The sequence below is a fragment of the Centropristis striata genome, chromosome 9 (genome assembly GCF_030273125.1).
Source record: "Centropristis striata isolate RG_2023a ecotype Rhode Island chromosome 9, C.striata_1.0, whole genome shotgun sequence".
NCBI classification, from domain to species: Eukaryota; Metazoa; Chordata; class Actinopteri; order Perciformes; family Serranidae; genus Centropristis; species Centropristis striata.
In genome coordinates, this window is record NC_081525.1 from 27,359,491 (window position 1) to 27,373,725 (window position 14,235).

The 14,235-nt window shown below is 38.4% G+C and overlaps 1 protein-coding gene across 1 annotated transcript in view; it reads left to right on the forward strand.

Moving 5' to 3' along the window:
* Positions 1–14,235, forward strand: part of kdm4b (lysine (K)-specific demethylase 4B) — a 60,404-nt gene that overhangs the window by 7,008 nt on the left and 39,161 nt on the right. The window contains exons 4-6 of the mRNA XM_059341914.1: positions 888–1,002; positions 2,195–2,388; positions 12,984–13,033. Coding sequence (XP_059197897.1) covers positions 888–1,002; positions 2,195–2,388; positions 12,984–13,033 — 359 coding nt within the window. The remainder of the gene's footprint in view (positions 1–887; positions 1,003–2,194; positions 2,389–12,983; positions 13,034–14,235) is intronic.

Genomic DNA, 14,235 nt, shown 5'->3' on the forward strand with positions numbered 1-14,235 from the left:
ATAAAAAGACCAAGAGTGCACCAAGTTCTTTCTATTAGCACTGTAAAGAGTCTTATTGTTATAGTTTTGTTTTGGTGGCTTTTCTTCCCTCTAGTGGTGAGGAAGATGAAGTAAAATAAAGACAATATTTGTATTTATTTAGGATTTAGTCCTAGTTAGTCTTAGTTTAGGGTGTGTAAAATACTGCTTATGGTGAGATAATAATGATGTTGATATATGGCTCAATGACGTGATCTAACCCATTGTCAGTTGGTGTAACCAGTACTTTTTTTCATAAAAATGTGGTATCTATATACAGGAAAATAAAAGTTAACTTAAATGAGAAAAAATACAATCCACGTTTCAATGCAACATTATTGTACGTAACAAGTCAATATTTACTAAATGTGTAAATGTAGAAATACTCAGAAATATGTTTTATAAAATAAAGTAATACTATGTATAATTCAAATTAAATACACTGTAGGTGGAAGAAGGTGGAAAAAGTATTTCATATTTACCATTGTTTTGTGGTTACACCATTTGACATCTTGCCAACCCTTATTTGTCACTGACCCATATTCCTTTTAAAATAGTGATATTGCCCTCAGCACTATTCTATGTCTTAAGAATTTAGAACTATTCGGAACTACTTATCCCTTATTAAATATGTCAAAGATTGTATTTTCTGCAGCAGAAACTAAGAATGTCAGTATGCTTGTTGTTTTAAAACAGAAACTTAATTCACTTTATGTGGGTCCCATGGCACCTTTTAACACAGCTAACAACAAGCTACATGCTAAGGATTGAATTCTGAGTGTTGTAATGCAGGCTACTTGACAACATGAGGGTTCAGTTGAAGTTGCACCCTGCTCACTGGCCACATGATGTTCCTGTTCTGTTTTCAGGTACTGCACTCCCCGGCACAAGGACTTTGATGACCTAGAGAGGAAGTACTGGAAGAACCTGACGTTTGTGTCACCCATTTATGGTGCTGATGTCAGTGGCTCCATCTACGATGAGGTGAGGGCTGTGTGTGTTCCCAAGATGTGTGCTTGGGCTGTTTTTGCTAATCTGATCATTTTTCTGGATACTTTGATCTTGGTTATTAATTATGATTATTGCTGAGTGAGTTGGGGACAAAAAATACTTTTCTTTTTTTCATTTTTGGCATGACAGGTCAGCAGCTGTGTAATGACATTGGACCTTTTTAAATTAACATTTTAAAAATGTGTTGGTTTACAAATATTGAACTTAAAATATAGAATTGTTTGAAAAATGCATATTTATTAATTGTAATATAATTTCCTTTATTTTTTTCACATTTTTTCTCTCTCTCTCACACACACACACACACACACACACACACACACACACATATACATACACACACACACACACACACACACACACACACACACACACACACACACACACACACACACACACACACAGTGGCTTGCAAAAAACTTTGATGTTTCGTTTGTTGCCATGAAATCATGGTCAATATAATTTGGCCTTTTTAAAAATAATTTGCAAAAAAAACATCTTTAATATCAAAGTGAAAACAGATTTTACAAACTAGTATCAATTACTGAGAAATATATAAGGTAACATATATGATTGCATAAGTATTCATCCCCTTTAAAGTAACTGAACTAATTCAACAGAGTTCCAGCTGGTTAATGCCAGCAGTGTCACAGTTAGTGAAATGGAGATCACCTGAGTACATTTGATGTGTGTCAAGTGATTATAGTATAAAAACGTGTGTCTGGGAGGTCCAGTCTCTGGTCTATCACTATTCCTGCTACAACTGCAACATGAAGACAAAAGAACACTCCTAGCAACTCAGAGAAAAGATCATTGAAAGTATAAGTCAGGAGATGGTGACAAAAAAATGTCCAGCTCACTGGACATCCCACAGAGTTCTGTAAAATCCTTCATTAAGAAATGGTAGCAGTATGGCGCTTGTTTAAATCTGCCTAGATCTGGCCATCCTCACAAACTGAATAACCGGACAAGAAGACGACTTAGAAAATGAATTAGGGATGAATACTTATGCAATCATTATTTTACCTTTCTATATATATATATATATATATATATATATATATATATATATAGAAAAGTTTGGCTTTTTATGATTTGCCTGCATTAAAAAAGCATGACTATTCTGTACATGTTTGTCATTTAAATGCCTGATGTTTGTGTTCAGGACGTTCCAGAGTGGAACATTGGCCATCTCAACACTCTGCTGGACATGGTGGAGCAGGAGTGTGGCATTGTCATCGAGGGTGTAAACACTCCCTACCTCTACTTCGGCATGTGGAAGACCACGTTTGCCTGGCACACTGAGGACATGGACCTCTACAGCATCAACTACCTGCATTTTGGACAGTCTAAATCCTGGTCAGTCCATTTTTTTATTACCACTTAGCCAGCAGAATAACTTTTTTTATTACACAACTCAGTCAGCATATGCAAAGCTGTGCTCTGGTTATGCGTTTTGTGTGTGTGTTGTGTGTTATTGTACCATCACAGTTAGCAGCTGCTTCCTGGACTGACCTCTATCCACTGCATGCTTCTTTGAACTTTCACAAAGCAGCTTGAAAAAGCAGAAAGCATGGCAGTTGCTGTTGTTATTAATGTCCTTCAGGAGAGTAACATGCAGCAGGCTTTGTTGCAGTTTTAAAAAAAATCATTTTTCAGTCACAAAACTGGTTGGATGAGAAGCTGTGTGACAAACAGCAGCTGACATGTTGGCTTGTACTGTGGGCAACGGCAGGAAGATGCTGGCGACCTGATAGTATCTGAAGTCTTGCGGTGGTTAAATGGCACCATCTAGAGTGCATGTGAAGCCTGACAGGAACATTTTGTGCCTGTGTGGTGGAGATAGGGCAGCCATGATGAATCAGACAGAGAAGACACTGTGTGAGTGAGGGTTATATATTTGTCTCGTCTTTTCAAAATTTAATGAGCCAAATCGCAGTTTCACTGTACCGGCCGTGTGTACTTAGACTTGCATGGCTTAATCTTTGAGACAAGCATATGCTACTAAATAAAGAATCACAGAAAGTCATTTGTAATTAATATCAGCTTACTATGATTAGTTGGTCCAATCAATGGTCGAAATTTTGAAAACAATAGGTGACAGATTAACTATCGGGTCCATAAATAATCAGGAAGTGGTCTAAAAGCAACTCCCAGTTAACTACAGTCTACAGAGATTCAGTTTACAGTGGTAGAGAGCGAAGAAACCAACAGATATTTGCACTAGAGAAACCTGAAGATTTGGCTGGTTTTGCTTATGGCTCAAAATGAGTAATTAGTTCTGAAAACTGTTGTGGATTAGTTGACTAATTGCTGAGTCAATCGACAGGAAAAAAATTGTTGCCACTCAATGACAGTGTTGAGCATATTTTAAATTTTGCAGCTTTCTTTTAGCTTTTTGTATAAAAAAAGATAATTTGTAAAATGGTTGTTTTGTTGGAACTTGTTTTGTGAAGGAACTGGGATAAGGAAACAAAGCTTCTGGTTTTCCCACACATACCAGGGCACAACAGACACACACACACACACACACACACACACACACACACACACACACTCTGAAGGTGATCACAACAACTTCATGCCAACTAATCTTTCACAGTTCTTTTTTTTTCAAGAGCAGCAGGCTTCAGAAAACACTTAGTTTCCATCACATGTTGATTTGTGCTACTTTGTTGTTTTTGAAAAATACTGCTTCCTCTCACCACCTGAGGGTTCCATTTATGGAATATATGATTGTGCTTGACATTGTTTTGTTTTCAAATTGGATTTTGACCTTTAGATATTAATGGAAACACTTTATGAATAATTCTGTTTTTCTGGAAATGTTTCCTCTTCTTGAATCACCATGATTTGTCCCCCGATTCCTCATGAATTACAATGTTGTAAAGCACGTCTCAGAGGATTGTTGAGCAAAAGAAAAACATGACCTGGTTTTCTACAGGTGTGCTGAAATTTTAGGTTTCATTGTCACTTCACACTTATGACAACACAAAAAAGTTTGCTGAAATAATTTGCAGCAGCCGTTCTGTGGGTAATGATGGGGATTTGAGCTATTCTGCCTGCTCGCTTTCTATTTTGTGCGTCATTATTATTTTGTTTCTGTCACCCTTGGTACCCTGTAGAAAAATACTTTTTTATTTTCCTTTTCTGCCACTGGATTTTTGTGTGTGTGTGTGTTTTTTCCTTTCTTTACCTCCACGTTGTTTACCATCCGTGGCGCTGCAGGAGGTGAGCAGGCCCAACCCCGCCTTGGAGAATTCACAAATACACTATTACTTGTGTATTTGTGTGTGTTTGTTTCTCTGTTTGCTCTCTCACCTATCTTTCTTCTTGTCACAGTATGCTTCCCTTGCACCTTTCTCCCCCCCCTGGAGTAATGTTGTGCTAATGTTAAGCTGTGATCTCATTAAAATCATCTATCTGTCACATTTTCACATCTCTCACTGAGCGCTAGTATCATTACAACTTACTGTCGGTGTGTGTGAGAGAGAGTACATAAATATGACATTCATCATCAAGCTGTGATTTAAAAGGCAGAACAGGTTTATGCCTGCACTTTTTTTTAAGGCAAGAATTGGCTCTTTCAGAGTCGGTATGTCCACAAGGGCACGTTTTGGTCTGTTTAATGTAAAAAGTGACCACTGAAGACATGGCACACGTGTGTGGGTCAAGGTTATTATAGTTAAGGAAAACTAGAATTGAAAAAAGTTTTTGTTAACTGAAATAAAAATAAAAACTAACTGAAACTGTATTGTGTGGTTACAAAACTAACTAAAGCTAACTAAAATTATAGTGAAAATGTCCTTCGTTTTCGTCTTTGTCAACTTTCTTAATACATAATCCAGTGTTTCTATTTTGCCTCTGCTGAGTGTGTGTATTCCTGCTTTGTGGGCATATCCAGGAGAAGGACGAGTGAAATTACCGTAATGACACCATATTGGCTGTGAAGAGCAACTTCTCAGCTTTAGAAACTATTAGAAATACTAACATTCTGATGGCGTAAACCGTTCAGTTATTATGGTAATCCGAAGTGCCCATGTCTTCAATATGCCCATGATATTACAAATCACATTATTTTTGCAGTGGCACTTAAAACCATCACTAAAATGAATAAAAACTAAACTAATACGAAGCATTTTCAAAAAATAAACACTAAACTAAAAACAAGCAAACTCACTCTAAAAACTAACTATTACAACCTTAAACACAAACAGAGGCCTCTCCTCTCTGTAGAACAACCTTTGACACAAATTTGTGATTTTGACAGCAACAAACAAGCCTCTCTAGGTCATCAGAGTCCTTGCTTTTCTGGAGCATTTGTGTGTTGTCACTAGGAAATATGAGAGTGGCCTCTTGTGGTGCATCAAATGTAGTAACGTGCAAGAAGCAGGAAAAAACAAATCTAATCACTTAGTTAATATTTACAATCAAGTGTGCATATGCATTCCTTTCTTATTAATTCATTAAACATTATTTGTGTACATGTCACCCTTCATGTATGGCCCTTTAAAGCTGATATCTGCCCATGCAAAGTTTGCCAACACATTAATGCATATGAACTTTCTTGCTTATGAACTTCCTTCTTCTGTATACCACCACTTAATCTGCCCATACCATCATCCCTGTTAAGACGAATTTACTGTTAGATGGATGGATGCACACCATTCATTTCTGTGCTTTTTCTTTTTCCTCTTTCTTTTAATTCTTTCACTTGGTTTTGTTCTCTCTCTGTCACTCTCTCTCAGTGCCAAGCCTTTTCACCCTCATTTTTCTGGAATTGAATCATTTTCACTTTTACACTTGTGTGGGGTGGGGGTAATTACGGACTGTTAAACAGAGCATGCCCCCTAAAACACACACACACACACACACACACACACACACACACACACACGCTTTCTACCCTCTCATAGTGCAGCCGTTTGTGAAATTAAGTCCATTCCCCCTGCAACTCTGCTCTCATCAAAGTCAGACCCCACCATAACGACTACTACTGCTACACACATACACACACTGCAGGCGTGTAAAAGATCTCAGCCATAGCAGTCTGTCACTTTCCCCCTGTCTTTATCCCTCCATCGTTCTTTTTCTCTTTATTTTCCTTGGTGAAACCCTCTCAATCACTCCTCTACCCCAACACACACCAACAGATCTGCTGTCAGATAAAAGATTAGCCTCAGAGCATGTGAGGGGAAGGTAGGGAAAGGCTGACGGAAGTGAATAGAAAGGGATATTTTGAAGTGTATCCCAGTTGCAACTTCCCGGAAAGACAGGAGCTTATTATGAATCCATCAGCCCCAGACTTCTTCTGTAGTCCAAAGGGTTTGAACCTCTCATTTGACATGTATTTGTCCCAGATCTGCTGTAGATCTGCATATAGCATTAGTTGGGTTGCAATCTCAGAACACAGGAGCTATCAGTCAACGATTTAACCTCAGGGGGCAAGAGCCAGTATTTCTGGGGTTCTAGTGTAGCCAGCGGATATCTGTGACGGATATCCAGGTTAACACTTTTGTTTCTGCGTGCCGGTTATTGTTTGGAGTTTAAAAAAATCAAAATCAAATCATTCAAAATTACTTTATTTATCCCAGAGGGTAAATTCAGTTAGTCTGGTAGAATCTCTGTTAGAATAAGAAAGCCTGATGGCTGTAGGAGAGAAGGATCTTTTGTATCTCTCCGTCCTGCAACAGAGAGAGAGGAGCCGTCCACTGCTGTTTTTTTGGTCCATAAAGGTTTTGTGTAGCAGATGATCTGGGTATTTCAGGATGGCCTGGAACATGTTGACAGGTCATCTCTCCACCTCTTCCTCTAGTGTGTCCAACCTGGCTCCAACCACAGAACCAGCTCTTTAGACCAGTCTGTCCAACCGCCTTGCATCTCTGTGTGATGCTGCCTCCCCAGCAGACTGCAGCATAAAACAACACACTACCACCACAGACTGATAAAACATCTGCAGCATCTTACTACAGATGTCCAGAGATCTGAGCTTCAAGAAGAAAAAGAGGTGGCTCTGCCCCTTTTTGTAGAGAGCGTCAGTGTTTAGGGACCAGTCCAACTTATTATCCAGGTATACACCTAGATACTTAGAACTTTTCTACAGGTCATGAATGATGAGATTGCATTCAGTCTTTTTTGCTCTCCTCGCGGGTTGTTTACCCGCATGCAATCAAAGTCCACTCAAACTTGATTGGTCAATACTACTCAGACTACAACATGGTTTCATGAGGCAGACATCTGTTTTTTTAAGGATTAGTTGGGTTGTAACTGCAGTTTGAATGTTTGGTTCTGGGCTTTGATTGTAGACTTGCTTACCGTAACTAAGGGCAGGTTCTGTCGTTGTTTCAAATAAGCTCCAAGAGGGTCTAAGTATTACTCTTGTCAAAATTTGTCATGTCTGTGTGTTGGTGTATTAATATTTACACAGATTTAGCAAGTAAATGGACCTGCACTTCTATAGCGCTTTTCCAGTCGTTTTGCGACCACTCAAAGCTCTTTACACTACAGACTGCGCTCATTCACCCATTCACACACACATTCAGACTGGAGGCAGAGGCTACCCTAAACGGTGCCACCTGCCACCATTGGGAATTCATTCTCACACCAATGAACGCAGCATCGGGAGCAATTTGGGGTTCAGTATCTTGCTTACTTGTCTCTTCGACATGTAGGCTGCCATGGTCAGGGATCGGTCCGCTCTACCAACTGACCACAGCCGCCCGCTGTAGTAGAGGTGGTGTGGAGAACTATGTTTCGTCTGTTTGATCCAAAATTTGTTAGTGCACAAAAAGTCAAAAGTGTAAATGGATGCTAAATAGATCAATTATTTGTATACAAACACTGACAATGCGTGTGCATGTCGATTGCAAAAAAAACAAACCCAGACTGACAATATGAACACTGATCATGAAGAAAGCTAGCGAGCAAACAAAGACTACTTTCTCACAGGACTATTTCTTTATTTAACTGTTGAAATGCTGTCTCCATATTATAACAACGTGTCACTCTGGGATAGGCAAAAATGTGTATTTAAAAGTAAAAAATAACAATGTATTGTATAAGATTTTTATTAGTACCTTTTCGGTTTTGGCCGCTCACCACACAACATGTTCAACAGATTCCAACTTTTTCAGGCGTCTTCTGATTCTTTCTGCAACCACCATGCCTGTGCAACAGTCTGTGACGCTTGAGTGGCGTGTTCTGTTAAGAGGTCTAAACTAAATACCAAATTAAATTTTGGGCTTACAATTTTTTAGCACCCTGAACATAATTACAAAATCATCAACAACTAGTGGGAAACTAGCTGCAAAGCCTTATAAATACAATCTAAAATCAGTACATTGTTTTGTATTTTTTTAACCAAATGTTTGAAATATGTAATACGGTGACTTGCAGCCAAGGTTATTATAACGAAAACTAACGAAATAACGAAAACTAGAATTGATAAAACATTTTCTTTAACTGAAATAAAAATAAAAACAAAAATTTTTTTTAAAAAACGATAACTAACTAAAACTGTATTGTGTGGTTACAAAACTAACTAAAATTATAGTGAAAATGTCCTTCGTTTGAGCAACTTCCCAGCTTTCAGAAAACACTGGAATTTTTCCGATAGCGTACACGGTTCAGTTATTATGGTAATCCAAAGTGCGCTTGTGCAAATTTGTCACCGGTGCAACAGTTGGTAAACTTTGGATGTTGTGCTTTTTCTGTGTGCAAATGAAAGTCTTCAATTCGCCCATGATATTACAAATTACATTTTCTTTTGCAGCGCCACAGAATACATATAGGGGCAACACTGCATAAACCTTTTTGTTTGATATAAGTGTATTTATTTAGTTCCAAATAAATAGCTGCTGGTTAGTGAGCATGCAGGAAACCAAATTCAAAACACCCTGAACTGTAAGAGTTAATTACCTTATTGGGGCTAAGATGGATAAGGCAAAGGAAATGAAGGCACATTTTATTATGACCTCTTTGAATCTCGCACCCAACACATAGCCCATTACAAAAAAACTAAAACTAAAAAAAACTAAACTAAAACTAATGCATTTCAAAAACTAAAAACTAAACTAAAACTAGCAAACTCACTTTAAAAACCAACAAAAACGAACTGAAATTGAAAACAAAAATTCACAATGAAATTCAAGCTAAAAATAATGAAAAATCTATTTTAAAACTATTATAGCCTTGCTTGCAGCTCATTAAAACAAACCTCCATACATGTGTGATGGATAGTCATGTCACCCAGTCCTTTTAATTGCACGTATGAAGACAGCGCGACAGACTGGAAGTGCATGTTGTGCAGCAGTAATTAGAAAAGCATGAACCAATGAACTGGAAAGTAGTTTAGGAGATTGCACATGTTTGCAACATGCATGTGGAGGTGTAAACACCCAAACACCTGCTGTCATGAAAACTTAATTCCACCTGCCAGCAGCACTGCCTCACCATTGCTAAATTATACTTAACTTCAGAGAGGTGGAAAAGTTCAAGCCTTCATTTGCTGCGTGTGTTGTTTTATTTGTTTGTTTCTTCCTGCTGCCGGAGTGACAGAAGTGTTGCTGCCATGGCAACAGTTGCCTTAGGAGGGAGGGAACAGGAGGAGACACGCTGATCGGCTGATTTGTTTAGTTTGATACTGGGATGGAAGGGATCATCTGGGAATGATGTCTGCTCTGAAATAGATTCAGATTGACACCCAAAAGTCTGCGATGTGATGCTCCTCGAGGACAGGAATAAAGTAACACTCTGACATTTTCGGAAATGTACTTATTTACTGTCTTACCGGGAGTGAGAGGAAAAGATCAATATTAATTTCATCTTCAAAACGGAAGGATATCCCTGAAGTGCTTAGCCGAGCTCAGCACAAACACTACATGTGACTTTACACCCACCTTGTTTCCTTCCCCTCGACTCCCACATTACCACAGACCTTTACATGAGTGTAATGAGTGCTGTGGGAATTTGTTCTGTTCAAAAAGTTATATAGTGGTACATGCCACTAATGTGCTCACAGTGCAATATATGACACAAAATGCTTTTTTATGGAAAGGTTCTTTTATTATGGAAAGAAGTATTTGCTGACTGTAGAAAAACAATGAAGTAGGACAGTTTGTCTGGTATTGCTGAAGGCAATATATGTTGCAGCTCAACAGATATGGGATTTTTGAGACAGATGTTGATCTTGATTGAGGGGGAAAATTTATTGATAACTGTTATGGGAATTTTTTGAGCCGAAATGAAAATAGACCTTTTTTTTTAAATATGGATTATGCACCAATTTTTCACAACTCTACCCAGAGAGCTACCTTTTCAAACTAACTTTATCAAATAATATTTAAAATTGTTATATTATATTGTTATATATACATTATTATACAAACAATAAGACACAAACCTTGTCAGCCAATTTTATAGATGAGAAAATAAAGAATAAACAAAGTGAATAGTCAAATAAACATCATTACTGTAAAAAACAACAACAATAAGAATAAATTAAAAGTGAACACCATTTCTACACTATATATATATATATATATATATATATATATATATATATATAATAAAATAATATATAAAATATATATTTTAGTGTAGAAATGGTGTTCATAATTGCACATATCGGACAGCATATACACAGATACTAGAGGCCTTTGATAGGTCAATATCAGAATAACAATAATATGTATCAATAAATATATGTGTGGGGCTCTAACAGGTATAAAACACAGTGATCCATATAAAGACAAGGTCAGAGGGCTTTATCTGTGCATATTGGCTGTTCAATAAAAAAACAAAAAACAAATACTTTATTTAAAGTTTTCTGTTAAAGTGAAACACAACCTGGTTGGAACGTATCACTTATTACAGCTCAGATCTGCTAACCTGGTTCATTATTGTTACTCATGGTGAATGTAAAAATAGGAAACATATGTTAACATGTAGAGAATGATTGTGGTCTTTAAACTAGGACAAAGCTACAGAAGGTAGTTAGCTGCATATTTACTCAGTAGAATTGTCCAGTTCCAGCTGGGATAATAACTTCCACCTGGATAACTCCTCCACTGGGTAAGAAACAGTGGAGGAGGCTGCAGCTCTCTGAAGCTCTGAGCTTCCGTCTCCAGATGGCAGTGTGGCACCGTGTCTCTGCACCTCTGACTGAATTCGACTTTGTCTTTTTCTTTCTTTGTGTTCATTATTTTTCTCTCCGTCTCTGTCTCTGTCTCATGCCCTTGCTCATTCTCTTTATGTCTCCCCTTAAGTGTTGTCATCATTTCTCCATCTTTTGCTTTTTCTTTTTCATCCTCTACTTCTCTTTCTCCCTTTGTTTCAAACATCCATGTGGTTGTTGAAGCTTGTTTAGGGAGAGAGAAAAGCTGCCCCCCAGTTGCCTGAGATATCTGGAGGGTTAAGCAACCCAGAGGGAATAATTGCAGTAATAAAGAGCATTGTAATAAATTCACAAATGAATGGATCAGATTTGAGCTCCCTCCTACTCTGTTTTACAAATAAACTCACTTTCTAAAAGTAGCATCTGACATTTAATGTAATGGTACATACTCCACAGTGCCTACCTCATGTATTAAAAGAACTAAGGCTTTGATCTTTTGGTAATGTTAGTACCTTGCACTACCCATGGAGCAATTAGGAACTAGTATCACAGGGCTACAGAAATAAAACAGGAGCAAAGTCAAACAAAAAAGCAAAAGAAAAATGATAAAACACAGAGTGGGTGTCTTAATAACTAATTTGTTAATATACCTCAGTTGAAAAGGCGGCAGTAATGGACAAACTGAAGTAGATCAAAGCAACACTGTAGCAAGCTTAAAGCCGCTATCCCTGATACAACTGTAAGAGTAGCTATTGGATGATATATTCATGTGTGAAAGAAAAGGAGAGGGAGGGATGGTGAGGTGTATGTCATGGGTAATTTAATTTCTTAAAATGGAAATTGTTAAGGGCAGTAAAAAAAAACAGCACTCCCAAAACAGTCATTTCTCCTGGTCCTGCCCTTCACCAGCCATTTAATCTTTTTCACCACTCTCCCCTTCTCCTCCTTCTTCTCCCCGTCAAATTCTAACTATTTAAAAGTATCTAGACAATGCTGTTATCCAGCACCATTTAGTGATTGATGCGATGGTCTCCGCTTCAGTGCTTCAGGCATATTCAGAGTTGCCTCAAAGCAGCTGTTATTTGTGCATATTTGATAGCAGGAATGATTTTGCAGTCTATCTTTATCCCCCCAAACAGTCAATGTACAAACTGTACCGACATGACCTCTAGCTGGCTCACAGTGGACATATGACTGTGGCATCAAGACTGTGGCTGTGCTGTGTTTACGTGACAGCTCCGACTATGGCAGAAACTTTTTTTTTAAAAATCACTTTTAAAAAGTGTTTTGATTATGAGTCAAAACACACTTCCCGTCTGAACACACATCTCTGAGAAGACTAAGTATTGCTTTGTGTGGCTTTTACTTTATTCAGTAGAGGTCAAAAAGTGGTTTCATGATATCTTGAATGCCAAGAAAGCAGCCCAGACACAAATCTGATGGGTACAGTTTCTATTTTTTTTTATTCTACTGTACTTGCAAAATCCTTTCATCAAAAAGGTCTTGAAGTCGTGGTTCAACTGGATAAAACATCCTTGTAGGTCATCAGCTAAGGGGCCAAAGGAGTTCATAGGCCAAAGATCTTGAAATTTTGTAATTCTAAAATGATAATATGTTAGAGAAAATGTTAAACACAAGTGAGAAGTTCTCTGAAAATGCATGAAATAAATAATATAAAAATATTCAGAGAGAGGCTTGTATAACAAGACTAAACAAGTCAGAGAAAAAGTTGCAGTACAAATTGTTTGTAAAGTTGCTGCAGATATCAAAGTTGTGTCCTTCTGGTAAAAAGGCAACCTTTCACTGAACTAATCGGCTATTTTCCCTCTTCTGTCTGCAGGTACGCCATCCCACCAGAGCACGGCAAGAGGCTTGAGAGGCTGGCACAAGGTGAGGCCCTGATGATGCTTTCACTTAAATTAATACGTTTTTGTCTCTTTTAAGTGTCTTTGTAAAGGAAGAGGCAAGTGCTTCAGAATGTTGATCACAAACCATAAAATCATGCTACACACTTAACACACGCACAAGTGCACACATCCCAAGCTCACTCACTGGTTCTCCCTCGCACGGGAGAATAGAAAGCAAAGTAGTGCTCCTCAGCTGCCTCCGTCCTCTTAAGCATAACATGCACAACACTGTTAGGAACCTTTTACCAATCACAATAAAGAACCTTTCGGCGGTTCCTTGTCTGGCTGACACGGTCGTCCTCGCGGTGAACAGCGTGTTACGCGCTGTGGGCCACACATTGAAAAATCTTGTGCATGTACTCAGCGGGAGAGAAACTTTTATGTCCCACTTTCTCACCACGCACAAAACACATCGATTCCTTTCTCACCTGGCTGTGCTAAAATGGAGCCTTAGAAAGGAGAGCAGCTTGAAGCACTGAGTGGGTGCAGTCACTCAAAAGATCAGGAGGGCTGTAGATGCTGAATTTGGAGAAAAGGCTGGTTGAACTGAAGCCAGCAGCATCAACTGAGTGTTCTGCATAAAGAGTTGGAGGAAACCTACAAAGCTCATGCGATGAAGCTGATTGAATGCATTGATGGATGCTTCTTGGTGGAGGAGCAGGCATATGTTGTCTTCATATGTGTCACAACAGACAAGAAACAAGTGTGTCAGACTGGGTGTCTTATGTATTTAAAGTTTTGTTGAATGTCAGTTGGTTCTGACATGGAGGCCTCACATTTTGAAAATCTTGTGCGACTCCAATAAATAGTTTCTGAAGTGAAATAGTCTTTAACAGTGAGTGTTTGTTCAACCTCCTACCCCTCTCTCTGTGTTATAAGATTTCTCGGCGGGCCCCTCCATTTTATTCCCACCACTCATGTTCTCCTCCTCCTCCTATCCACTGGTTTGATCAATGAGGATTAACTTGTGTATTGCAAGTTGCTCAGAGTGAGGTGTACGATGTGGGGATGATGACGGAGAGTGGCCTCAATCCAAACTGCATTAAATAGACACACCGTTTGTCCTTGTTGTTGTAAAGAGCTGAGAACAAATCAATAATCACCAATGCATAGCCCCTGTCACTTACTTTCCTTTTTTTGTACCGGAGTGGATGGAATATGTGGCGCACAATATGTGACTATGAC